This window comes from Passer domesticus, chromosome 11 (assembly GCF_036417665.1).
Source record: "Passer domesticus isolate bPasDom1 chromosome 11, bPasDom1.hap1, whole genome shotgun sequence".
NCBI lineage: Eukaryota > Metazoa > Chordata > Aves > Passeriformes > Passeridae > Passer > Passer domesticus.
Genome location: NC_087484.1, coordinates 33,706,811 through 33,734,767, shown reverse-complemented (window position 1 = coordinate 33,734,767; position 27,957 = coordinate 33,706,811). Strand labels below are relative to the sequence as shown.

The following is a 27,957-nucleotide window of genomic DNA, read 5'->3' as shown; positions in this document are numbered from 1 at the left end:
CTCATCCTTCTGCAAACAAGGTGCAAACAACACAGCTGGGCTGCTGTCCTGGGTAAATATACATACAGACGGTTTTTCCAAATCAGTGCATCTTTTCCCAGTGAAAGACACGAATTCTTCTTACCTATGAAATTGTGATTGAAGACACCTGTGAGCCAGATCTGTGTGAGACTGCAAAGGAGCAAAGCTTTGGGGTTTGGACACTCTTCTCTTTGTTTCTTTGCTCAGGCTTTTTCTGAGCACAGAACACACCTATGTAGAAATCTTTTGACTATACAGGATCTTTTGGATCCATTGTCCCCCAAATAAGTCGACAGGTGGCCCTGTCGTAATGCCAAGTAACAAAGAGCAGCACAAATGACACCAAGAAAACATGGCCAAAGAGGAAGAGGAGAGGCCCAGTGAGGAGGAAAGGATGTGGTGAGACACCGGCTCATTGAGTGAGCTGCACTCCCACCATCTCTAGGCTAGCAGGACCTGGTCTCACATTCTTCTCCTGGTTTATTTAAATTTAATTTATTTATTTACTTCTTTTTCATCATCAGTATAAAATATATACAATTAAAAATAGGTAATCAAGATTTAAAGGTACAATCAAAACACATTTATTCAAAACTACATCTAAGGATCAGAACATATGTACATCTACTACAAAACCTAACATATAAATCCTATTCTTCAAACAATATTCATACAGGCAGCAGCTTCTTCCTGAACTTGGAGAAAAGAGAGCTCTTCTGTACAGCAGGCAAGGACTTTGTGGGTAAGGCACCATGGGAATTGTCCAGAGGAACCTTCTCAGTAAGACTGTAACCAGTCCGATCTGCAAAATGGAGACACAAATTTTAACAGGGGCCACAATGCAAACCTAAAGCAGCTAAATTCCATATCTCATGGGACAGACTTCCTGCAAACTTCTAAAGAGCTGCACAGGGAAACATGCTCCTGCTGGCAGGCACTTGAGGCAGGCCAAGGGAAAACCCTGGCCCACTTCCACAGGAATGCCACAGGAGCACCCTGGCCTCTGGGCTGCCCTGGGACAGCAGGGAGCCCAGAGCCCTGTGCTCTCCAGCAATGGCTCAGCTGCACATGCACCCTCCTGCTCCTCTGCCTGCCCCACAGCTGAGCAGCCCTCCAGCTCCACGGGGCACTGGCAGCAGCACAGCTCATTGCAGGGGCACATGCAGGCACAGCTGTTCATTGGCAATGTGCACAGGCTCGCTGGGCTGCCACAAGACCCTTCCTCCCACCAGAGATCGGCCCAGCTCCCCCTCACCTCTGTGTGAGGCTGAGCCATGATCAGCCTTCACCTTGTCCTCAGTCTGGAGTTGCTTCAGGCCCCCCATGCCATGACTAGGAAGGGCGATGGAGAGAGAGGGGGCAGGTGCACACCCTTCCTTAGCATTTGGTCTCTTTTGGCACAGCTAACAAGGCAGATCTGGAGGTGTCCAACTCAGCACGTTGTCATCTCTCTGGAGAACATCATGCCTTCACCAGCCCAACATTTTGGAGAGGTTTTCCCGCACATGTGGAGGTTGGCTGGCAGCACATCTCTTCAGCTTGGTGCCCATCACCTTGTGGAGGGCAGAGGCAAGCTTGGTGGCCACAGTGCGGACATTGGCGCTTCGCACCGGCAGCGCCTTGTTCTCCAGGAAGGACCAGAGCACGGGCAGGGCGTCGTGCTGGACCACTTCAGGGCTCCTGGCATAAACCCACTCCACAAGCACTGCCGGGAGAGAGACACAGCTTCTCAACCACCAGCCTCAATGCAAACAGGGATCTACCTCTGCTTTTGCTAACTGGAAGCCTTCTGGCTAAGATCAGCAAAATAGCACAGAGCCCCATGATCCACAAACGGGCAAAGCAGCTGATCATCCTGGAAACAGAACCACCAACCCCTCAGGACTAATTTCTCCAACCACAGCCTTGTCCCTGTGGCAGACTTTGTACCTTTACTAAATTATTGCACAATCACTTTCTGCATGAGCAATGAATGAAATGTCCAGTTGCTTTTTATTTCCATTAAGAAGTTGTCTAAACCCACACTGAAGATTTGGAAATGCACCATAGAGAAGAAATGGAGGGATTTCTAATAAAAGGGATGATTCCATTTTCATAACTTTGATGTCAAGTGCCACATGTTTAATCTGGCTCTTCCCTTTGCTCAGTGGCACACTGCAAAGGGCAGGATTAGAACACACCTCAAAATTCCAGCCTACCAGAGATGGCTGCTGCTTGACAGTTGGATTGGAAACATCAGTGACTAGCTGGTGTCTTTGGCAGAATGCTTCTGGGGCTTCCAACAAGCAGCTGTTTCAAACCTCAGGGTGCCTTAGAGAATTATCCAGACCCCATTGCTATGGCATTTGAGCATCTCCACATTTTAATGCCATTTCCCCTCCCATTCTTAATGGCATTTTTTCTTATAATGTCCACTGAACTAGGGGCATAGAGAGAGCAAAATGCTACACAAGGGACTGAAATTCATCCAAAACACAAGTATTTTCTCATATTGTCTCTGAAAACTGCTCTCTGCTCATTTTCTGAACCAAACTATGTCAAACACAGACAAAAATTTACTACCAACAGGCTCCTTGCATGGCAGATTTGGCTGAAAGATCAAATCCTGAAAAGCTCTGGAGACCATTCTTATTTTCTGATCAGGCAAAATGTTATCTAGTAGCCATTTATTATTCTGTGGTGGAAGAGACTTCATTTTCTCTATGCTTTTAATCCACTGGCAGTCATCAATATTAAAACAGCTCCTGAAAGTACCCAAACCCCAATTGTGCTAAGCAGGAAAAGGGTTATGATACCCATTTTAACATGGGAATTCATTTGAGTTTAAATACAATTAAAGACATTGGTGACTATTGAAGGTAAGGAACAGCTGTCTCTTCCTACTGAATCTCAGAGAGAACATCTACTTTTTCTAAAGTAGTCCTAATTTATGTTTCATTCCTTTATTTGAAAAAGAGATCAAAAGATCTGTAAAACTAAATTCCCTGTTGCTGGAGATCTACTTTTTTCAAAGCTCTTTAAAGGGCCTTTGACATTCCCAATTGCTGAACATGCCCTTTTGAGATTCCCAATGAAGACACAAAGTGTATTAAACCTTGCATTCAAAGATGTTGGCCTAATTAGCAGTGGCTTTAGCCCCAGTTAAAGCAAGGCTATCAATAGTCTGTTCTACTATATATTGGGATTATAATTTTCCCATTCCTTGGCTATTGCTGACATAGCAAGCACCTCTGAGGAATCAATTATCAGCTGCATTTGTAACATTTGGGACAGTGCTGACACAGGCAGACAGTGTTTGCACACCCTGAAATGCTCAGTCCAGTGCCACTTTGGCAGCACAGGCAGGGAGCCTCAGCACTCTGCTTCTGCCCCTCTGCCCCCAAAGGCTGCCTTGCACTAAATCCCTGCCTCTAATACGTCTGTTGAGTTTTGACCTAAGCTGTGACCCCAGGCTCTGCACAGTTCAGCCTCAAAGCTTTCCAAGAGAAAAACAAGAGTTCTGTGAGGACAAAACAAACTGGTCCCCTGAAACAGCATTTGCCACCATTTTCCCGAAAAGATGACAGATGTCCCTGAGCTTCCAAGAGAGGAGCCAGCTGGGGTATTTTGAGCCCCTCCCTTTCCTGGAGCTGGGTTCTGAGATGCCCCAGTGGGAGCTCAGCCCCGAGGCCGAGCTCTGCCCCCATCTCAGGTGCTGCACAGCTCTGCAGCAGCCAGGGAAACCTGCCAAATACACCTGCCTTGGGCACTGGGCAGGAGGGACAAGCTCAGCACCTCCTGGTTTGGAGGAGCTACTCTGCTGTCTGTTCACAGGCATTGCCTGTAAATACTCCCTGGGAAGACCTCTTGGCCTAGAAGGGGAGGCCATACCTGTGATACACTCCGTGACATCCAGCAGAGCTTGGCCACTCAGGTGATTCCACTGGTAGCTGAACTCCTTCAGCAGTGACACTTTATCTACAAGTGAAACATGTTTCTGCTCACTTTTCTGAGACCATAGGAGAAAGGACAGTGCAGAGGGAAAGGGTAGGGGCAACCCCATTCTATAAAATAAAGTACATTTCTGCTGGTTTTTGAATCCTTTTCTTCTTTCCTTCCAGCCTGCTTGGCAGGGTTTTAAATTGCAAAATAAAAGCTCTCCTTTCACATTTGTAAATGCAAAGTTGTCTGCTGTATCAGGAGCTATGTTAAAACATTTCCCATCAGGGACATCAAGAGTTCAGTCACATGTACGCAGTGAAAAGATTTTGCATCCCAGAGCAAAAAGGAAGAACCCCATACTTGGGACACAGAAAGGCACCGAGTCAGGCAGTTCCTGAGTTCACAGAGCAGCTGAGGAGGAGAAAGTGGCAACTCCCCTTGAACACCTGCCTCTTCAACACTCCTATTTTCAGGCACATTTCCTCAGTGTGGCATTTTCAGAGCTGACATAAATCTGTGTGGCAAAGGAATTGAGAGCAGCCTTTGCCTATGTAGTTAACTGCTGTAGACATCTTGCCCCATGCAAAACAACATGTGGAACAGGGCATCATTGACAGCTGGGTTTATACCTGTTTGTTATAAAGAAATGAACTTGGGGAATCCTAAGTTCCCCTTTGAAAATACAAGACAAAGAAGAAAAGGGGAAAATAGGCAGCTAATGCCTATCATGTAGAGCATTCCCGGTGGCTGCTCTGCAGGAGCTCTGATGGGTCAGTCTCCCTTCATGCCAAGAGCATTTGGGAAGTCAAACGGGGCCCAAGCAAACTCCAAACCCCCTTTGCCTCTGAACTGTAGCAAAGCTGTAGTCTGGGACTTGCTCTTCAGACAGGCAGCACAGAGCCAAGGGCTCCTGGGACTTTTGGGAAATGCTGATCACGTTCAAGCCTGTTGGGGGACTGGTGCATAAGGACTGCACCTGCACAGCTTCTGAGGGATGCCAGCTGGAGCTTTCCACAGACAACAGCAGCTATCAAGGCACTCAGCACTCTCTTGTGTCAGAGAGACAGAGACACAGGTGAGGAGAGTCCTTGCCAGGGCTCAGCCTTACCTAAATGAGCAATGGATTCTTCCAGCGCTTTCACAGCTGCGGCACGAACCCTGGGGTCCTTGGAGTTCAGGTTCTTCGTTATTCCTTCCACCAAACCAATGATCACCGGGTTCAAGGCATCTTTCAGGACGCCTGTGATTTCTGCCAGCACATCCAGCGCCTTCTGCTTCACTTTCTTGTGGCTGTCAGATATTCTCAGGACAAAATATTCAAAAAATCTGTGAAGAGAACAAACAACATGAAAGCTGGATTCACATGTTCTTGTTTGAAGAGTCGATGTAGCAGTCAGCAATGTAAAAGGTGAGAGTGATCCTTTCTGTCAGGTCAGCACTTGCTTGCACAATTTCACTCTTTTCCTGTGGGCCACTCACTGGAATGGTGGCGCAACCTCATGCTGCTAGAAAGATTTTCTTCTGTTTTTAAGATGTTTGATTGGGGAGAGCACAGTTCCTATGGTATTTCTCTTCATCTATAAATCATTAAATCCATTCCATTTCTTCATGCTAAAGACTACCTTTGCTTTAGAAGTATGGAAGCAGATGTTTACAATGCCCGGTTTTCTATACAGTTGCCTCAAGTACTGAGGGCAATTAGGATTTTGCCAAAACTATGGCAGGAGGAGATCTAAGTTTTCTTTTGTTTGTCTTAGCGGCAGTATCTGGAGAAGTGCAGGGCTCTGATCAACTCTTCCAGGATGCAGAGCATTTCTCTAAGCAACAGGTAGACTTCTGGAATTTAATGAGCTGTACAGTTCTCATTAGAGCAGCTTCAGTCCCTTGACAGACACATCATCAGGCACCTTTTCTTGGAGAAAGGGGAAAAGCAGCTACTGGGAGGAGAAGGCAGAGATGAGTCCTTAGCTGTTTTCCTCCTTTTCCAAGGAGAAAAAAAGACCCCCCAAGAAGGGTGAGCTCTGTTTTTACCAAGAGGAATAGGAACAAGGATGGAAATGAGAGCCAGAGTTGTGCCTGGGCAAGACTAGATGGAGTATATGGAAGTATTCTTAAAAAAACCTGGGTTTAAACCGACCCAGTCTGATCTTCTCTTCCCTAGGTAAACCCATTTTTGGTCTAGAGAATAATTGCCATGCTTTCAGTGGCTGGATTGCCTTTACTTAACCCAGCTGGGAGTAGGAGAGAGCAGCAGTCACACCAGCAGAAAATTCTGTCATCATCTGATGAACGGCATCAATAGGCACCTGCCAGACATATACAGCTGGACTGAAATAACTTGTCTTGAAGCCTGGACCTGAATTAAATTTGCCTGGGTAAGAGGGACCAGCATGTCCCAAACAGCCAGGATGGAATGCCAAGACACACTGAATTAACTTTACTGCTACAGGCTTAGGAAAGGAGCTAAAGGAAAGGAGCAATGAAGATACCCTACATACTTGGACAATGTTAGTGGAGATGAGCTGGGGGCTAGTTTTGCACAGGTCTTGGAGGAGTGACACTCCTTCCATGCGCGTCTGAAACCCCTTGGCCTCCAGGAGATTGTAAAGCTTCTGGAGCAGCTCCGTTTCTTCCTCAGCCGGAGGTAACGTGACCTGGGCTTGTGCACGGTGTAGGAGGCATCCATCAGAGGTAGATTTCACTCTGGAAAATAAAACCAAATTAGGACCTGTCGGTGATAATATCTTCAGTTAATTGTGAGCAAAACATCTTCAGGAGCTTTCCTCATTATGTGATTTCAAGCTGGAAAATCATGAGGCTCTGAAAAACAACGTGGACCTAATGACAATCATTTTGGGAGACAATCTGCAAGGAACATTCTTGCCAGTGCTCACTCAGGAAAACCAAGAGATGCATCTGATCTATCTTCAGATGGCTGCCAAGGCACACAGTTCACATTGCTTTGTGGAGAAAGAGAGACACTACTTCCAAGTTTAAGTGGCTCCTCATATGGGATGTTTGTGTCTCATAATAAGGAAACTCATCACTCCGGAGAAGTGTCTCTACAACCAGGCATGACAATCTGCAAAAATAGCTCAGATGCATCTGAACAGATGAACAGGGCCATATGTGAAGGATTCAGAAAACCAGTAACAGAGATAAAAACAGAAGCCAGACATCCCAGAACTATGCTCACATTTTATTTGCTTCCCTAGAGACTAGATCCACAGCTTAACAACCCCACTGGGAACAATTCTCCTGGATCAACCTGTCTCTTCCATGACCATGGAAAGATGCTAGCTATGCTACTGAGGCATGTGGTCACTTTCCTGCCACTGCTGAGCATGACAGAGCTAAATAAATCCCCTCTGTGATCAGAGGAGAACAGGTACAAGTAGCTCTGCAACTGCCGTGAAGAGACAGCAAGGACCAAATTCCTGTCTTAAATGCTGATTGCAGCACAGGACAAAAGAAACCAAACATGCTGTCTCCATCAAGCAAATCATATGAAGGACAGGAATATCAAGACAAAAAGTACATATTGAGACACCTGTTGCCTGAAGTTGATCAGGAATTGCATTGCTACTTACTACTCAAACTTGATACTGTTTCAGGGTAAGAAAACCATGATTCAGCCAGGCCAAACCACATGCATGAGAACTGCATCTTTGTGGAATGGCATCCTGCTTCTAGACTGGGACTTCTCATCAAAACACCCATGTGGAAAAGACTCCACTCAGATGAAAAAAAAGCCCTGGTTGAATTTCCTTGTCCAAGTCAGGCAGCAGAAACTTGGCCCTGTCACAGCCTCCATAACACTGCCCTTGTCACTGCACTGGATCATCTGAGCTGCAACCAATGGGGTCTTTTTGTCTCCCAATTTTTGTGAAAACCCCTCCAGAGAAGTTGTGTTCAGCCTAATGCAGAAGTAGACTTTTTTTATCATAGAGCATTTGTAGGGAAAGAGAACAATCTGTGGCACTGGCCATCTCTGCCAGAAAGATTTTCCTGAGGAAGAGACATGTAAAGCTTGTCATGTGCTTTGTCACATCTGAATAAAGTGCTCAGTACCGTTTGCTAGAAGACAATGTGGCCTGGGGCTTCTTGGAGCCATCGTTCCTCTTCTTCACCAGCTCCTTGACAGATGGGTATTCAGCCTTCTGGTTTTCCATCCCCTACAAAGACATAGAGAAACCCCATCAATCTTTAGAGTATAAAATAGGAAATTCCCTGCTTAAAACACAAGTTAGAACCAGGATCACTGCTACCAAGGCTTAGGGAAACATTTCCTAACTTACAGATGGAAACAGCCCAGGGATTCAGTGATGCCAACTCTTTGTTTTCAATAGCCCAAGGCAGGTTATGGGTGCTACCAGACTGAGCAGCAGTCTAAAATCCCAAATTCATTAGTCTTGAGCATAAATGGGAATAATGCAAACTGGCAGGCAACGAGTGTTCGTAAACAACAGAAGCAACAGAAAAAAATGGACTCTCTGGGGATTGGCCCATTGTGTTGGAAGGATTTGGTTCAAGACTCACTCTCCCTCTGCCTGAACAAAGGCATGCTCCCTTCTGTAATGTCGATTAAAAAAAAATAAAATCCCCGCCCCCCCCCAAAAAAAAAAAAAACAAAAAACAAAAAAACAACAAAGGAGTTTCCACAGGATGCTGCTGAATTCACCAAGCTTTTTCCAGTTCCACAGAGCTTGACAGCAGGGCAGTATTCCCAAAAGACTGTAATTGTAGTAACTAGGATTGACTTGGCCATCTTTTGTAAATTTGGAAATTTTTAGTACTACTACTTCCAGTATCTTTTGCAAAGACTCTGTTCTTTTCAGAAGCACTATTCTCACTTAATTGCTTTACTGGGCAGAGGAGGGAGAGCATGGTGGGGCCTTACACTTAAATGTAAACCCATTTGCTCTCTTTCCCTTTCTTCTTTGTGAATGATATTGAAAATATTCCAAACCCCACTTTTTCCTTAATAATATCAATTTCTTTGTGGTCTGCAGATGAACAGGCTGAGGATTAACACCTCATTCCCAGGAGAAAAATTATTCAGTAGAAGAAGAATGAGATCAAGACAGATTGGGGATGTTTGATCTCACATTAGCAGTGGCAATACTTGTGTAAAGGAGTAATTTCTCCTGCCAAGCACTTACTTTCTTCTTCATTCTTGTCAGAATATCCTCCAGGTCACAGGTGGAAAGAGATCGTTCCAAAAGCATTTTAAATTTTTGATGATTGAGCAACATCTTCACCATCTCCTGTCCATAATGCCTAAGGAAGGAAGGGAGGGAGGGAGGGAGGAAAGGAAAGAAAAGTGAACAAACAAAGGAAGAGTGTGAACAGAAGAGGCTTATACCTTAAACTCATCATGTGCAATCCTTGCACAAGAAGGCATTACCTACTCAGCAAAGAGGGAGATTTACCTCCACTTGACACTGCACAGTGCTGTCAGATGAACACAGGAGGCAAGAGGAGAATGTGGGCAACAGAAAAATACCATTTCACTCTGAAACTGTGGGTGTGCTCCTGTGGGATCAAAGGATCCCAGAGAACAAGCAAAACACATCTGCTTTGTTGTCAGAGCCTATTAGCAGTGTCTTGCTGCCATTGCACAATAATTTGCCTTTCTTTAACTAGCAGGGAAGCCAGGACAAAACACCTCCTGCATCCTATTGATTATTCTATACTTTATGTATGCACAGGGGCAGCTAGTTGCTCTGGTGTTCTTGGCAGCTATTAATGGGAATTTCATCATCAAAGTAAGAGGATTTTGGTGGTTTGGGTTGATTTTGCCACTAGGAAATCACAGTTTTCTTCAAGAAGAAATTTGGAGGTCATTGAGCCACAGATAAAAACATTCTAGAAATCTGCAGAAGGGGTTTTATAAAGAGTGAATACATTGTCTAAAGACCCCTGAAATATTTCTAGGAATGTATTAAGTTAATGAGAAACAGATGTTTGGGATCCTTCAGTGATGAATATTAGCCAACACTTTGGCTTTGTGTTGTGCACCTAAAGACAATGAAAACTGTTGGACTGGCTCATCTGAGCTCTTTTGATCTCAGTAAAGAATCCTTCAAGCCACAGGAAGTTGGCAATGCATCTTTTTGCTGGCCAACCTCAGGTTACCCAGTACAGTCATTTGCCCAGGCAAGCCAGAGCAGTGGTCACAGCACCAAGGCTGACAGAGCTCAAGAAGCATTTAGACAATGCTCTCAGCACATGGAGTAACTCTTGGGGTGCCCTGCACATGGCCAGGAGCTGGACTGGATGACCCTGATAGTTCCCTTCTAACTCAGCATATTCTGTGATTCTATGACCCTTATCCACACATTGAGGTCACTTATTATTGCCTTGAGTTTCCAATCTTTTGTGCTTTTTCCTTTATGGCCAGACAGGGAACGGTTTTCCTGTTTCAGGAAGTGAAATGAGGATCATTACCTTGTGTCCTGGTGACAGTCCTGAGCAAGCTTCCCTGCCACGTGTGCCAGCCTCTCAGCCCTGGCTGTGCCTGCCAGCTTTGTGACTCCAATTCTCTCCATCAGGGACAGGAGGAGCTCGGCCCCACACTTCCGCACCTGGGCGTGGCGGCTCCTGGGAAGGAGAGAGCAAACCCTGGGCCACAGGGAGAAGGAGCAGCAGCAGCACAGGCCTTGGCCAGAGCCTGCTCCCTGTCCTTGCTGGGGGAAGGAGGCCTGGCTTCTCCCTGCAACTTTAGACACCGCTAGAAGGTTCTGTCCTCAGGTAAACACAAAGCTAGCATTCTACAGAAGGACTGCCTGCAAGGCAGAGGGAGGAATTCAGTCTCCCTGCACTCTCTGATACCCAGCTCCTTTCACAGTATTTACTCTGAGAAAGATTAAGGAAATAGATTACACATTAATGATTTAGAAATTAAAGACACTTCATGCTGACCCATCAGAGGGCACCCAGTACACAGAGCTGCAGCGGGATTGAGGCTCTTTCCACCCATGATCCCCAAATCTGCAGACCTTTGGAAAAAAAAAAATGCAGGGAAAACATGTTGTGGGCCATGAAGTTGCAGAATATCCAGCAATGCAGCCTGTTTCTTCTGTGAGGCTTGGCAATGGATACATCTGAATGTTTTACCCTATTCCAAAGCTGAGGAAAGGAGGGACAGGCAGTTTAGCCAGGCTGTCCTGTTCTAGAGAGTGTCTCTTGGGAACTACCAGGCCCAGCACCAACATTTAAGGCAGCATGTGCTTCAACTGTTCCATGGCAGTCAGGCTGTGGAGGTGCCTTTAAAGTGATTCATCATCCCAAGGCTAACATGAAACATGAGTTTGAATAGAAAGTAGAGTTCTATGGCCAGGACAGTCATACAAGAGTCCTTTTGGCAGGAGCTGCACCTGCTGTGCAGGCTGTGCCACACCCAGCAGATTGTCCCCCATGTGCTCCACGCCCCAGCAAGTACCCTCCTCCTTTCTCAAGCTAATGGCATCATGAGGAGACATGGTTTTCCCAGGGCCTCTGTGGTTAGTGCTGTGAAATACCAAACACCACTCACAGCTGCAATTGCAATTGTCCCTCTTGCCACAAAAGCACAAGGCTCTATCCTCAGCCTTTGCAGGCACTTTCACTTCCCCACCAGTCACCACAGCTAGGAAAATCTGACAGCCTGGGAGAACTCCAGGAAGCAGCAGGAAGCTGAGTCAGAGGAGCTTTCATCTGGGTATCAGAAAAAAGGTTTTTCACACAGAGGGTGGTTGGGCACTGGAACAGGCTCCCAGGGCAGTGGTCACAGCACCAAGCCTGACAGAGTTGAAGAAACATTTGGACAACAATCTCAGGCACTTGGTGTGACCCTTGGGCTGTTCTGTGCAAGGCCAGGAGCTGGACTCAATGGTCCTGATGAGCCCCTTCCAACTCCCCATATTCTAAAGTTCTGGGATTCTGAGAACTAATAGGCTGCAGGAGGGCAGAAACAGGTGACAAGAAGAGAGAAATGACGTTGACTGGTGAATGAAGTCACTGAGTTCACAGAAGATGCAGCATACAGGACCCTTCCCTCCCACCATTCCCATTCTCTGTCTCATCCCTTCTCCCTCCCACACACTAGAAGGTGAAGAATATCACTAAAAGAAGAACAACCTACTTGACTCCCATGTCCATGAGAGCAGTCATTGCTCGTGCAGGAGTCACATTCTCCACCATGATCCCCAGGGTCTGACTGGCTGCTTTCTGAACAAATTCTGGGGAGTTGGACACCATCTGCAGAAGGACCCGAGCAACCTCATCTACCTCAGAGTCCATGTTCTTCTTCAAGGTCACAAAGAGCTCTCCCAGAGTGACAATTGCAGAGTAGGACACCTTGGAACGGAGGTTGGCCACCTGGACAAGTCATGAGGGGAAACATAAGAATCACCTTGAAAAGAAAACCAGTTGCCTTCAACAGAAGTCCTAGAAAATGACAACACATCCCACTGTGTCCAGAGGAACATCAAAGTACAGTAAGAGCAGGAGAGCACAAGCACAGAAAGGCTTTTACTCTGGCACCAATTTCTGGTCTCACACCTGCTTACTGCAGGCCTAAAAAAATATATTTCATTCAAGTGTTCTACTTAACTCTTCTAAAATGTTCACAGCTTTGATTTTAAGCCCTTTGACTAGAAAACTGAAGCAAGGGCTGCTTTCAAATCATAAAAGCACAAATCATAAAGATAGAAGAGTCAGGTGCTCCTGTTCAAAAAACAACACCAGCAGCTGAAGCACTCAGCCAGGAAACAGAAAACACAGGCTCAGACCCAGAGACCAATTTGCAGTGTTGAATTACAGCTTGGGCAGAGACTGGGACTCTGGCAAATAACCTCATTAGTGTCTCAGTTTCTGCATTTGCACATTGCATTATAAAGGCACCACACTCAAAGACACATGTCAGATACCCGACCTACCAGTAAATACAGCTACATGTACCCACAGATCCTACAGATAGCTGACAGAAATTAGAAATAGAAGGTCTAAAAGCAGAAATGAAGGCAGACCCTGAGCACACATGGAGATGAACAAGCACATACCTACTCTACACACCATGTATGAAGTATGTGGGACAATTCAGAACAATGTTCTCACCTTGCTGGTAACTGCCAAGCAAACGTCATGAAGTCTACACAGCAGGACCTCTGAATGGGACCCAGCCAGGTGTTTGATGTTGAAGAGTCCCTTCTCCTTCATCTCCCTGAAAGGCAGAAGATTGATTTTTTCTCTCCACCAAGGCAGCACCCTCTGAGATTATCAGGCTGGCAGCTCAGTCAAACAATGGGAGGTGCTTTTCAAGGAGTACTTAATTTAGTTGTGGAAAAGGTTGCCACAGGATGATGTGGCTGTCAAAAGCCTACACAAATCCAAGAGGTGAATAGAGGGGTTTCAGAGTGGCCATTTAAGCAGACAGCCTTTCTGAAATCTCTGGCACATGATGCCCCCCTGGCACTGCTTCCTAGAAGCTGTAGACCAGACCAAACTGCTGTTTCTTGTCACCTCCCTGTGCCTGTCCCTGAGACACAGTCCCACCGAGATGTTATTGGGGCATTTTCCTTTTTTGTCAGCCCCAGCAGGCAGTTCAGCACTGAGAGTCTGCACTGGCACTCTGGAGCTGAGTTTCCCCTCTGCCATCTAGGCCTCTCTCTGTCACTCCCTCCACTCCACCTCACATATTCCCCAAAAAAAGCACCAGGATGTCCCAGGAGATTCCACCCCTGAGCAAGAACTGTTGAAACTCTGGCTTTTCCCAAAACCCCCTACCTAAAACAACCCCCACAACAGCAACGTGTTATTTAAAAGGTGCAAACAACTCTGTCTCTCAGCACTTTGTGCAGGGCCTCAGCTACAGGAAGGAATGTGAGGCATCAGGGCTGCAGCACAGGGCTGGTGACTGATCCCACGGGCACCCCTGAGCGTCATCTGGATCCCCCACACCTGCAGAAGCTCTCTGCACCTCACAGGGCACCCATGAGAAATGGGGAAGAGAAAGCAGAAGAGAAAGGACAAAACAAAGGTGACTGCACAAGGAGATGCATCGTGGCAGATTTTTCATGCTCATCCCAGTGTGTATGGAGTCCTTACCCCTGTGTGAATGAAGCATCTACCAGGGAGTGATCAAAAAGACATTAAAAAGAAAACCAATATCACCTAACATTTGCAGGGTTATCACCTCTGGGCCTCCTTCTGCCTGTGTATAATTTTGGGACACATGGTGAGTATTGACAAAACATCTCAGGCCCATATGAAGCAGTGAGAAGGAAAAAGTTGAATTCCAAAAGTGCAAGATTCCTAGAGGATTTCATTTCTTTTTCCTTCTCTTCTGCCATGAGCCCTTCAGGAGTAATGAGAGGCTGAGGGACTGGACAGCACAACTCCCTGGAGGAACTCCCTGGAGCTGCTTCTGGGACTCCCATGCAGGAGGTCACAGGGAGACGCTGTCACCTGCCATTGCTGTCAGCAGTGGGGGCAGAGAGGAATCTTACTCAGTCCCACTGGGCCAGTGGCCCAAGGCACCCAACTCTCTACACTCAAAACTTCTGCCATCCCCTCAAGGTTTCCTTTGCAGCTCCATGGAACAACAGGCAAAGCGAGGAAGCAGCACGGAGCTGCTGCAGCTGGAGCAGTGCTGCAGAGCAAGGCCAAGAAAAGGCTGCTCTCAAATCTTTATCCTCTCACTGCTCTGGAGTGCCCTTTGTCTACTCTGGGCTCTCGGGGGCTCAGAGGTACTAGCAAGACACGATTCTAACCTACGTTAATGCCAAGAGGGACACAGAGTGAACAAGGCCTTTCTTACCAGTCATCGCTGCCGAGCAAGGAGAGTGCCTCCAGCAAGGAGTGCTGTGGGTCTGGAGAGGCTCTGTCCTTCTGCCCATGCCCACGGAGCGGCTCCTCTCGGCGCGGGGCACCAGTGGCCGTCTGCGAGGTCACTGCAAGGAGAGGGTCGGCCATGGGCGCTGCGGCCCGGGCAAGGCACCCCGCCATGGAGCGGCCTGCAGCCCCATCTCCCAGCCAGGGTTCCCTGTGGTGCCAGCTGGCACTGGCTCAGAGACTTCCCTGCTCTCTGGCTCCTGGGGCTCCTTGCATCCTCCCAGCCCCCCAGCTGGGCACAGCTCCAGGCTAAACCTGACAATTGCCCCGCAGCCCCAGCTCCCCAGGGCCACAGGTGCCACGGCCAGCGGCAGGTTCCTGCGCCCGCAGAGCTCCCGCTCCCTGCCAGACAGCGCTGAGCAGCAGCACTCGCTGCCCAGGAGGGAACCCCTCAGTGCCCCTCTTGTCTCAGCACCCTGATTTCCCCAGCCCGGAGGACAGGGGCACTCTGCAGCTCCCTGAGGAGAGACCTGCAGCTGCCTGGAGACAGCACCAAGCCAAGCCTGAACAGGCCAGCCCTGCTGGGCCCGGCTCAATCCTCACGGAGCAGCTACCAGGGAACAGCCATACCTGACCCTTCCCACCTGACAGCGCCTCTGTTCCCACAGACTGCAAATATTCTAGACAGCAGGCAGCTGAGTGCACATACATTTTAGTATCCGTACTATTGGGAAGGGAGTACTTTATGGATGTTGTTCTTTCCAAACATCATCAATCTGTACTCTTTCAGAGGTGCACACTGCCTGTATTTCAAAGATGCTGAGGTGAAATTGGTCATCTAATGGATGTGTTTGCAAACTCAGTAGGTTCTAAGCTTTCTCTGGTGGAAAAATGTAATTTCCAGACTAGACAGTTGATTAAAAAGGTTTCCAAATGCACTCTGAGGATAAAAATATGCAAATACAGATCCACATTGTTGGCAGACACACTCTCTTGTTGATCAGTTGACCTGGGTTTGCCTTAATTAAATTTTATGGTAAGGAAAAAAACTTACAGGGTATGAAGAAAATCAGATGATAAATGCATTTCTTAGGAAACCCATTTGTCATCAAAAGCACTGCCAATCAAAAATTTCATGTTGTGCACTAAAAAGCTCCTTTTCTAATGTGTAGATGAAAACATTTGAGCTGTCTACAATGATGGAGTATAAATATTGCACAGAATCTTGATGAACTGCCCTAGACTTTATAGGGTTTTTGTGCTACCTTGCATATTCTCACCAAGTATGGAGGAACCATAACAAGAAAAATATTCAGACAGGAGCTAATCTGGGTGTCCCTGAGGTACCCCAGCCACTGACACCAGTGATGTCACTGCAGAAGTCTGTAGACATACACATCTGCATTCAGTATGAATGGAGAGACACCTCAGGCTAGTTCTGGTCAATTCTGGGCATGGAAGTAGCATCACTAGAAAAGAGCATTGAAGTATCACTCCTAGCTGGCATCTTCTTATCTCACCCTGCTTGGGATCACAGCACAGGCAGGCTGCCCACAAAGGAGAGAAAAGAGCCACTAGGGACTGTCTGCTGTGTATTTCCTGCAGGCAGCAAACAGCCTGGGAGCAGCAGGCAGCCCCTCCTGGTGTCATCGGCTGCACATGGCTGCTGTATTTGCTGGGTGACACAGGAGGCACTGCTTGTTCCCTCTTGGCACTGCAGGCTGTGGGATGGCAGCAACGAGGAGCCTTCGGGCACTTCTGGGAGCAGCAGCAGCACGACTGCACCAAGCTGCTGACTGCCCTGCAGAGACAGCCCTTGCTGGGATAGCAGAAAAGCTGGCTGCAGAACTGGACAGCAGCACAGGCAGTGGGCCAGATGGTGAGTGAGCAACTGATGGTGGTGGTTCTCGCAGGTGCACGGTGAGCACACCCTGGCAGACTGCCCTGCAGCTCACCCTGCAGTCACAGCTGCCTCCTGGCACCAGTGCTGTAGTTTGGACTATCAGGATGGGCAAAAGCCAGAGCTCAGGCCTTTACACTACTTGATTCAGCTCAACTTTCCAACAGAGCTCTAAGAACCACTGCTCCAGCACTCCCAAGCTGGAGTAACTCAAAAGTAGATTTGCTGCTCATTCTCAGGACAGACTACGGACCCAAGATCCCAGCTGTGCTGGCTGAGGCAGGAGGCAGTTTGTACTCCTTGTGCAAGGAAAAACCTGTGTGGAAAAAGCTGCCATGGAGCAGGCTTACCTGAGGAGCTGCGTGGGAAGCTGCCATCCCCATGGATGATGGGCCTATTGGGCAGTAGGGACACATTGTCCTGCTTCTTCAAGACCTTCTTCTTCAAGGCACTACCAGGGTGTTTTCTCTGCACTCTAGAAGCTGTGCCATCAACAGGTGGTAGGCTAAAGTCTGCAGGGACCAAAGAGGAGCTTCTAAGTGCAAGGCACTAGATAAGGTAATGATGGAAAGGGTGAGAAAACTTGCCAGAGCTGGGTAACATCTCTTTGTTATCCCAAAGAACTTCACATATAACAATGGCACACTAATATGGGAAAAAGAATCACAGATTCCTAGAAGAGTTTGGGTTGGAAGGCACCTTTAGGCACCATCTAGTCCAACACCTGTGAGCAGGGACATCTTCATCCTGATCCGGTTCCCCAGGGCCCCATGTAAGCTGGCCTTGAACACCTTCAAGGATGGACCAACAACAGCTTCTCTGGGCAAACCCTTCCAGCTTTTAATCCCCTTCCTTTAAAAAAAATATCTCTAATATCTACTTTAAATCTACTGTCTTCTAGCTTCAAACCAAATTGCAGCAATGCTTCCCCTAAGAAACAAGGAAACCCAGTACTGCTTTGTTTTTGTTTTCCTGTTCCAGAGGCTGGCAGGGGAAGTTACCAGAGAAAGTGCAGATAACCTTGCGTGCTGCCCTGGGGCTGAGTGCTGCCTCCTGAGGGCCCTGCTGCCGCCCTCGGGCAGCGCCCACAGCCCTGCAGGCAGAGCCTCAGCTGGGATTCAGTTGGGAACGCTGCTTGCTCCCGGGGCTACAGCAGAAGCACTGCCTGGGGGCTTCAGCACAGCTCTACAGCACCAGCTCCTCAGCAGGGAGTGGCAGGAGAAGGATCTCTGGTGTTTTCATGAGAAGGAGTTGCATTTTGTTTCTTCCAGGTTGCACCCTGGTTGAAAAGCATTCTTTTGGACTCACCTTGCCTGGAGACTGCTCTCCAGGACAGAGTCTGAAGCTCTAGTGTGCCTTGCAAGACAGAATTTTCTACTCTGAAAGACTTTCGAGGTGAAGGGGGGAAACTGATATTCTGTTACTGACTCACTGAGGCCATGGGCAAGACACTTCATGCCCCTGTATTTTTCTTTCAGAAACCGGATTAAATCCCAAGCAAGCTTCCACTCAAATGCAAGTGGAACAGTCCCCCAGTCTGACTGCAACACTGTGCAAAGGGCAAGCAAGTGGTCAAAAAGGACCACCACAAGTGTAGCCACCACTTACTTGCTTCAGCTTCATCCCCGGGCTCAACTGTCTCCAGAATGGGCTGCAAGGATGTTTTCCTTTGCCTCCTTTTCTTCATCTCTCTCTCCAAATGCTCTGCGTCCTTCCGCTCTAAGTTCTTTTGAGCCAACATGCACAATGCAGCACGGATCTAGGTGCAATGGAAATGCATCATAGACTGTAAGGAGAGACACACAAACCAGACACATCTCCTCAGGAGCACAGAGTCCAGAGTCCACAGAGTGCCATAGGTTTCAATGCAGCTCCATATCCATTCCAAAAGTTTCAGAGGAATGTCTCCCGTCCTCACCTTGGCAATTACAAACAGCCAGGTGGAACATTTCTGTGCCACAACCTTACACTGCTCCAACTGCAGCCTATGTCAGGAAGCCCTGCTTGAAGCATGAAGGTCATAGGAGTGCTCCAAGACAGAGGAAGAGCTGACACGGCCAGTGAGCAGGCAGTTCGGTTCCTACAGGCCATGGCAGGAGAATAAAAACCATGTGCAATATCCAGCAAGGAGGGGTAATTAGCTGTTGCTTAACACTCATGGCCAGGAATTGCAGCTGTTTCTCACTTCCTGGCTTCTGAAGGACTCAGCTCTGAAGGACTCTGAAGGACTTGGTCTCTGACATCAGGAGACCAAAATGGGGAGTCATATGAAAACAAGCTGCAGAAACACTGCTGTTAATGAGCAGAAAACTTGAGAATGAGAGGGCTGTGACATACAGCCAGAAAGGTAACCAGGAAAAATCAAACTCTCCCATTTTCTTTTGCAGCCTTGCTTACACACAACATTAGAATCTTTGCTTCTCTGCTTCCGAGGATGCACTTTGCTTACATTCACTGATGTGTAGCTTATTCTGTCATTCAGAACTTCTCTAAAACAGCCTTTGCACATAAAGAATGCTTCTGACATGACCTTAGCACCATCTCCAAACCAGGCACCTTGACACCACTGGAAACAGCCAAGCAATTGCTCTCTAGTTGTCAAATATATTCCCAAGAGAATCCACATTGCCCAGGAGAGGATGATTATGATTTTCAGTGACATTTTGGGCCAAGCACTAAACCGCCACTGGAAAGGAATTCTGCTCATCCCTGTCCTTCTCCCTTACCTTTCCAAAACCTTCCCTCAGGTCTGTGTCACGCGTAAGACCAGGATCAGTGTGATGATCCATCTCCTTGGCCCGGCTCAGTGGGAGGCCTGGAAATGAAAGCAAAGGTTTGTGTAAATCTCTGGCAGATGTCAAGCCCCCAAAACCACAATGCTGGGCAACAGGCAAGACAGGTTCCAGATTGCAGAGCCCTCAGAAGACACAGAGACTGTGACTGAGAGCAGCAAGGTACAATGCCTAGAGCCTCTCCCAAGGGATGGGCTACTGGCAGCAGACATGACATTACTCTGCTGGCCAGCAGACTGAAACCTGCTGCATGATGAAGGCCCCAGCCCCTGGATCCTGGAGAGCCTCTGTGTCTGACAGAGATGGGCAGAGATGGAGATTGCTCTTGACAGCAATTCTTATCTGCTCTTATTCATGCTGATATTAGTAAGCATCTTCTTTTGGTTCCTAAAAGTCCCAGGTTCTAATACCTGGATGCATTTAGAGCAACATTTTCTTCTCTTTGTTGGAATATTTTAGAGGACATGCAAAGAAAAACTTAGCATTGCAGGAGTGTTACCCAAACATGAACTGTGTTCTTGGCACCAGATAATTCATTTTCCCCGAGGGTTTCCTTCTGAACTGTATGAGACTGGGCCAATTTTGGGCCAGCCTGATTAAAGGCTGATTTTCTAATTGCAAGAAGAACAATGGAGCTCATTCTGAAATACTCTCCAACAGAGCTGTTAGAGCTAAGAGAACTAATTCTTTACATGGCTTCACAGAGGGTAAATTCATACAGCAGCCAAGCAGTTTGAGAGGAATCCCTGTCCTAAAATGGGATTCCTTCACCCTGTAGAATGCTTCAGTCAGTAATAAAAGTGAGACAGCTAAGGATTAATGATATAGGTCATTTCTAGTCCAGAATGAGTCCAGAAAAAATGTCACCTTCCTTACTGAGCAATACTTCCCCCTAGCTGTATTAAGCATTCCAGCTGCACATCAGCAATTAAGGAGTCATTCCAAAGGGGCTGTACCCAGGATTTGCCAGAACTAACCCGGATCAAAGGGACCAGGTCATCTGATCTCTTCTTCTGCATCAGCAGAATTATTTCTTCAAGTCTCATCTGTCCCATCATGACACAGCCAGAGATGGCAGAGGAACAACAACAGTGTCATTGGGGCTTTCAACTTGAAAGCATTGGCTGAGCCAGATGCACCAGAGAGTGCATTTTGTCTGGCCCAATTCCACTTGTCAGGGATCAGGCAAGGCAGGGAGGGAGGACAAGGCAGAAGGCATCTCCTCCCTCAGCCTCAGCCTGCAACACTGACACAGGCAGAGAGCCAGGGAAGAGATTTGTCATGATGGACCTGCCATAGGTGGCTTTGGGCTCGTGCTGTCACAGGATGACAAACTCAGACCCTGCATAGGATGCATCCATTTGGAAGGCTCCTTCTCCCTGACAGGAAAATTTATAAGTACATTCTGTCATAGGAGGTTTCTCTATTTCTGCCAATACAAAACCAGGCAATGTCCATTAATGTCCATCCCGTCTCAAAGGGTTCAGCTCAGAAAGTGCCCAAAGGAAAGGATTTCTGCTACAAAAGCAGGAGGAAGAAGTGGGAACATTTCTCATTTTGTGCTAAATGCCTTGTTTTCCTTACTAATTGTGACATTAGGAAGGCTGCAGGGAGATAAAAGGCATGTGCAGAATGGAGAGGAATATTTCCTTTTCCTGCACTGCATTTCCAGGGCCACGAGGTACCACTCCAGCTCCTGCCACTCAACACTTCAGACTGCAGGAATTTTCACTGCACTGCCAGAGAATACTCCCAGTGACTGGACTCTGGGAGAGTCCACTGAGCACCTCAAGCAATTGAAATGCATTTAAAGAAATTTTTAAAAGAATGCGTTTTAATCAAGCTTTGCAAATGTCACCTCTGAGTCAAGACCAAAATGGTCATTTTAGGACAGACATGCCCTGTACCTACCTGCATGTTCAGAGTTCTCCTCCTTGCTTCTGCTGCTGGATCTTGGCCTGCAGAAAATGGAGGACAATGAACATGTGAGGAGGTAGAAAGAGAAAGGAGGGAATGGCTGTACCATGAAAGGAGGAAAACCGCCGGAGCATGGGCACTCTGATGAAGGAGGAAATGCAGCACAGAAACACACCAGGATGCAAAGCTGATTCATTGTCCTTAAGCTTTCCATTGCAGGAGTCACAGAGAGCTGGCCAAGCTCTGTGTGAAACAATAGCCAAGTCCAGCAGAGGACTCATCTTGAGGTGCTTTGAAGCCCTGCCTCCTCTTCCCCACCACCACCTCTGCTCTTGGCACATTGGTGTTGGCTTTGACATTGTGCTGGGTCATCATAGATCGGCAAAATGCCTAAATACATGGGACACCTGGCTGTGCAAAATAACCACACTTTGGGATGGGAACACACAGGTGAACAGCACACTGCAGCAGCAGCAGACACCTTGGCTTACCTCATCTCCTGGGACTCCTGGGATTCCAGCTGCGGAGAGCTTTGCAGAGAGCCCACAGCACTGCCAAGAGAGGGACTTACTGCCTTGCCTATGGGGGGGATCAGAGGTGGTCCCAATAACCCCTTCTTCATATCCCCTCCACTGGAATACAGCAAGGAAGCCTGCAAAGAGTAGAACACAGTGCTCAGATCAAGCATGCAGCCTTGTCCCCATTCATGCCTCAAGACATTTAGATGTGCATTTAACTGTGACCTGGCAGGAAAAGACAAGGCAAACTGATGGAGCAGCTTGGCCTAGGATGGGGAATGTTGACCTAGGAAAGGGAAGTGGTGAGGGAGATCCCAGGGCACATATTTGGCACCTCTCCCCTTGAGCTCAATTTTCTACATTCCCAGCTGGAATTCACGTATTTGACATCAAAATTTTCTGAGGTGTCACTGCCTCCACCTGGAGTATAGGGTGTCATGGGAATGGGTTTAGATCACTATTCTCTCCCTGCCCCTTAGGTACCTCACAGCCAGTGCTGATCTCCATTCATGTCCCCACAAAGCCATTCTGCAGGAGGCCAAAACCTGCTCTTCTCAAGCCCCTCATTTCTTCTGCTGCTGCCCTTCCCTCCTACACTTCCCCAGCAGCCTTTGAGCCCAGATGCTGCTGCTGAGCTCGCAGGATGCTCACTGCTCTCCAGCCCCCACACATCCACCATCTCAGCCTCACTGGCATTTAGGATGTTCAGCAGAGCTCCCTGCCCTGCTGCTCTCTGCAAGGTCTCTGCCTGCCCAAGTTCCTCCAGGGCCCCCATGCCATGGCCAGGAATGGGAATGGAGGCAGCAGGGGCAGATGCACACCCTTTGTTTGTATCCCATCATTTTTGGACCACCTAAAGAACCAAATCAGGACCTGTTCAACTTCAGTGAGAGGGTCACTTCCTCTCACGGAGACACTGGGCCCTTTCTCAGCAAGGCTGAAATCAAGTATCCAAGCCTTTGATTGGACATTTTGTCTACCAAAACTCTTGTTCATCTGCCTCCTCTGCACCCCATGGCAAACCCAAAACAACTGCAGCTCCTGGCCCTGCTGCCAAGGCAATTGTGTGCCTGGGCTCTGGGCTACTCTCCCCATGGCCACTTCCCACCCCTTCCCTCTGGACAAAGCCATGCCACAGCACACAGCTGCGCAGAAGCTGATGAAGTCTAGAAATAGCAGCAGAGACAACTGTGCAGAGGGCATGGCTGTACAAGTTAAAAGCTGAGACAACCTGGAACTGACTTTGCAGGACTGCCTGCTCCAGCAAAGACCTTTTTCCATCCCAACCAGACACAGCTGACAAAAAACACCACCAAGACATAGACATGGCTCACAGATACCCATAGGTTACTAAATCTAGAAGGACAGCTTGTCCAGATTGGACAACTTTAGCTGCTCAACTTTAGCTGCTGCTGGTGTTTTCTCAGCCATGAGACAGAGGAGGAACCACAACAGAGCCCAGAAACCATTCAAAGACCTCTCCTGTTATTGACACATGCTGAGGATATGAAGTCTGCACTCCACAGCCACTGCAGAGACAGCCTGAAGCACAGTGTCCAGCTGAGCTCTTCTTTGGCTCAGCTGCTTCCCTGAGGTCACACCACAGGAAAAGATCTCCAATCTCTGCCTCCAACACATAAACTGAAAATCTACTGCACAGGACGTAGTTTGGTCTCCTTACCTTATAACATTTTTCTTCTGAACTCTGCTCCTGGTGTTTTCTACTGTCATTATCATAGCCAGTGCCAATGTCCTTGTTCTCTTTCTCCATGCTGTACATTTTATTATTGTTAGAAGAAGGAGAGCTGATCCTGATGGGAGGCAATGGCTTTGAGGGAAGGAGCGAAGAGGGACATGGCCGGAAAGACGTGGAGAAAATGAACCTAGTCATGCCTGCAAAGTGGAGGAATTTTCACTGCACCACCAGAGAACACTCCCAGTGACTGGGCTCTGGGAGAGTCCACTGAGCGCGTCAAGCAATTGAAATGCATTTAAAGAAATTTTTAAAAGAATGCGTTTTAATCAAGCTTTGCAAATGTCACCTCTGAGTCAAGACCACAATGGTCATTTTAGGACAGACATGCCCTGTACCTACCTGCATGTTCAGAGTTCTCCTCCTTGCTTCTGCTGCTGCATCCTGACCTGGAGAAAATGGAGGACAATGAACACGTGAGGAGGTAGAAAGAGAAGGGAGGGAATGGCTGTACCATGAAAGGATGTAAACATTCTTAGCGTGGGCACTCTGATGAATGAGGAAATGCAGCACAGAAACACACCAGGATGCAAAGCTGATTAATTTTCCTTAAGCTTTCCATTGCGGGAGTCACAGAGAGCTGGCCAAGCTCTGTGTGAAACAATAGCCAAGTCCAGCAGAGGACTCATCTTGAGGTGCTTTGAAGCCCTGCCTCCTCTTCCTCACCACCATCAGTCATTCCTCAACTTGCATCCTAACTCCCCAATTCTGCTGTCTCTCCTTTTGGAGCCAAGTGGCTCCTACAGCCACACTGAAGCAGCAAGAGCTGCTCAGCTGAGACACGAGACTGTATGGAGGGCAGCTACTTTTGTACAGATGCCAAAGCTTGACTTTGCCTGCTCGTGCCTTAACCTGGTGACAGTCTCATGCTACATGTGGTCAGAGCACTGCTGTCTCCGAGAATGCTATGACACCTCCTGGCTCTTTCAAGAACAAAAAGGCTTTTTCCAATTCAGCTGCTAGGGGAGGATATTCAGATTGCACTTTAAAAGCCCTCCCAAAGATTTCCAATTCAAATGATACTTCTGTGTCTCCTTCTTTATTGTTATCACTCAGATAAGCTTGACAGCTACATTTTCTCTCCCATATACAAGCCAATATCTTTCCATCAGGTACGGTCCTATAACTCTTGTCTACCACCTTGCCCTCTTTGATCTTAAGCCCAGATCAAAATATTAAACATTGATCAGATTATATATCTATACCCCAAAACTTCTCTGGCATCTCATTTCACAGTGGAGGCCCAGGCACAGAGAAAATATTCCTGATGTTTACAGAAGCAGCACCTGAATTTGCAGACCCCTCTCCAGTAGCCAGTATTGGCCCATACATAATCTCATGGGTGCAGGAGTTAGCAGTCAAGAATGACAGCATTCAAATATCTGCAGGACCCAGACCCAAGCAATTCACTTCCCAAAAAAGAGCACAACCATTACAAAGGGAATCAATAGCCAAGTCCAGCAGAGGACCAATCCTGAGGTGCTTTGAAGCCCTGCCTCCTCTTCCCCACCACCACCTCTGCTCTTGGCACATTGGTGCTGGCTTTGACATTGTGCTGGGTCATCATAGATCGGCAAAATGGGGAATACACAGAGGTTTGCCTAAATACATGGGACATCTGGCTGTGCAAAATAACCACACTTTGGGATGGGAACACAGAGATGAACAGCACACTGCAGCAGCAGCAGACACCTTGGCTTACCTCATCTCCTGGGACTCCTGGAATTCCAGCTGCAGAGAGCTTTGCAGAGAGCCCACAGCACTGCCAAGAGAGGGACTTACTGCCTTGCCTATGGGGGGGATCAGAGGTGGTCCCAATAACCCCTTCTTCATATCCCCTCCACTGGAACACAGCAAGGAAGCCTGCAAAGAGTAGAACACAGTGCTCAGATCAAGCATGCAGCCTTGTCCCCATTCATGCCTCAAGACATTCAGGAATGCATTTAACTGTGTCCTGGCAGGAAAAATCAAGGAAACTGATGGAGCAGCTTGGCCCAGGATGGGGAATGGAAAGGGAGATGATGAGGGAGAGACCATGGCACATATTTGGCACCTCTCCCATTGTGCTCACTCTTCTCCAAAAGTGGCTTCATTCCCAGCTGGCATTCACATATTTGACATCAAGGTGTTCTGAGGTGTCACTGCCTCCACGGGCATTTTGGATGTCATGGGAGAGGCTTTATAACTCCCTGCCTCTAAGGTACCTCACAGCCAGTGCTGATCTCCATTCATGTCCCCACAAAGCCATTCTGCAGGAGGCCAAAACCTGCTCTTCTCAAGCCCCTCATTTCTTCTGCTGCTGCCCTTCCCTCCTACACTTCCCCAGCAGCCTTTGAGCCCAGACGCTGCTGCTGAGCTCGCAGGATGCTCGCTGCTCTCCAGCCCCCACACATCCACCATCTCAGCCTCACTGGCATTTAGGATGTTCAGCAGAGCTCCCTGCCCTGCTGCTCTCTGCAAGGTCTCTGCCTGCCCAAGTTCCTCCAGGGCCCCCATGCCATGGCCAGGAATGGGAATGGAGGCAGCAGGGGCAGATGCACACTCTTTGTTTGTATCCCATCATTTTTGGACCACCTAAAGAACCAAATCAGGACCTGTTCAACTTCAGTGAGAGGGACAGTTCCAGCCAGGGAAAAGGTCTGAGAGCTCTGCTGACAGCACAGAAACTGAAAATTGACCACACTGCACTTAGCTTGGTCTCCTTACCTTATGTCCTTGTCCCTCTGAACTCAGCTCCTCTTCTTTTCTCCTGCCCTCAGCATACCCAATGCCATCTTTCCCATTCTCCTGCTCTCTGCTGCATATCAGGCTTGGCTTGGTAGAAGGATTGCTCTTCTGGATGGGAGGCAATGGCTTGGAGGGATGGAGCATAGAGGGACTGGCCAGGGAAAACCTCTTGGCAAGCGGGTCGCCAGACAGGCCTGCAAAGTGGAGACACAAAATATAAGAGAAACCAAAATGCAAACCCAAAGCATCTGAAGCTCCATATCTCGTGGGACACATTCCCTGCAAACTTCTAAACAGCTGCACAGGGCTACATTCTCTTGCTGGCAGACACTTGAGGCAGGCCAAGGGAAAACCCTGACCTACTTCCACAGGGATGCTACAGGAGCACCCTGGCCTCTGGGCTGCCCTGGGACAGCAGGGAGCCCAGAGCCCTGTGCTCTCCAGCAATGGCTCAGCTGCACATGCACCCTCCTGCTCCTCTCCCTGCCCCACAGCTGAGCAGCCCTCCAGCTCCACAGGCACTGGCAGCAGCACAGCTCATTGCAGGGCCACATGCAGGGCACAGCTGTTCCCTGGCAATGTGCACAGGCTCTCTGGGCTGCCACAAGACCCTTCCTCCCACCTGAGATTGGCCCAGCTCTACCCCCTCACCTCTGTGTGAGGCTGAGCCATGCTCACAGGGGAAGAAGTGAGTTAGGTGAATTCCCACCTTTATCATTAACATATCTAATGGGTGTGGCACTCAATGGGAAGAATTTTTAATTTTAGAGAAAATTTATTTGGGTTCATTTTTCATGGAACTAGCCTGCATTTAATTCCTATGAACAGTATGGAGCTGGGAAGTCTGAAGGGAAAAGGCGAAGGCTCCAATGATAAGAGGAGAAAATATTCCTTCTTCAGTCTGGCCTGTGAATGCACAGGAAAAACCCACACCGCTGTGACTGCTATTTCTGTAAACCACCAAGTCCTGTCAGCAACAGGCAGGCCTTATTGGTGTTTCTGTAGCACTGTAATACCATCCTCAGGGTTGGACCTGACCAGCAAGCAGAGGAAGAATGGGAAATTTATCTGTAGTGAGACCTGACATTGATGGCAAGGAAAGCAAGAGGACTTGCGTCTCATGACCATGTCCAGTCTGTGCTCAGCTGTGGCCACAGTCCCTGTCCTGGCTGACAGTATGAGTGATTTGGCTGCTGTCAGAAAGGAGAAAGCAGAGTAAACTAATGACAGAATGTTGTGATGCCATGGGCATCCTTGTAGGATCATCTGTATCTGTCAGCCACCTACTCTGACCCAGAGCCAGCACTGAGCACCATGGAGCAGTTTTCCCTGAAATATGGTGGGATTGTTTTTCCATTTGGCTTCAGCCTTTCAGCTCCTTCCTATGCTCACCTTTTCCTTCAGAGGTTTTTCCTTTTCCAGTAAACTCCATCTTTGAACCCGTGCTTCTGCCTGGCAGAAGGATCTGGGTTTGAATTTGGGAGCACTCTCAGTGTAGCCAGCGACAGGAGCTTGGTGCCCAGCCTCAGAACAAGGCCGGGTGACTCCGATCGCCAGCGCTCGGCACAGAGAGGCAGAGCCAGACGCGTCTGC

The 27,957-nt window shown here is 48.1% G+C and overlaps 1 protein-coding gene across 1 annotated transcript; it reads right to left on the bottom strand.

Annotated features, from left to right (window-relative positions):
• Positions 1-581: 581 nt before the first annotated feature.
• Positions 582-27,957, bottom strand: LOC135278291 (TOG array regulator of axonemal microtubules protein 2-like). Its single transcript, XM_064384848.1, has 17 exons — positions 27,757-27,957; positions 26,344-26,558; positions 25,340-25,500; positions 23,980-24,026; positions 23,566-23,777; positions 21,858-22,018; positions 21,361-21,407; positions 14,744-14,876; positions 13,042-13,147; positions 12,068-12,303; positions 10,393-10,545; positions 9,105-9,222; positions 8,014-8,117; positions 6,441-6,645; positions 5,051-5,268; positions 1,277-3,978; positions 582-823 (listed from the first exon to the last, which is right to left on the bottom strand). The coding sequence occupies exons 1-15, from the start codon at positions 27,794-27,796 to the stop codon at positions 5,260-5,262; spliced, it is 1,947 nt and encodes a 648-aa protein (XP_064240918.1). The 5' UTR covers positions 27,797-27,957; the 3' UTR covers positions 582-823; positions 1,277-3,978; positions 5,051-5,259.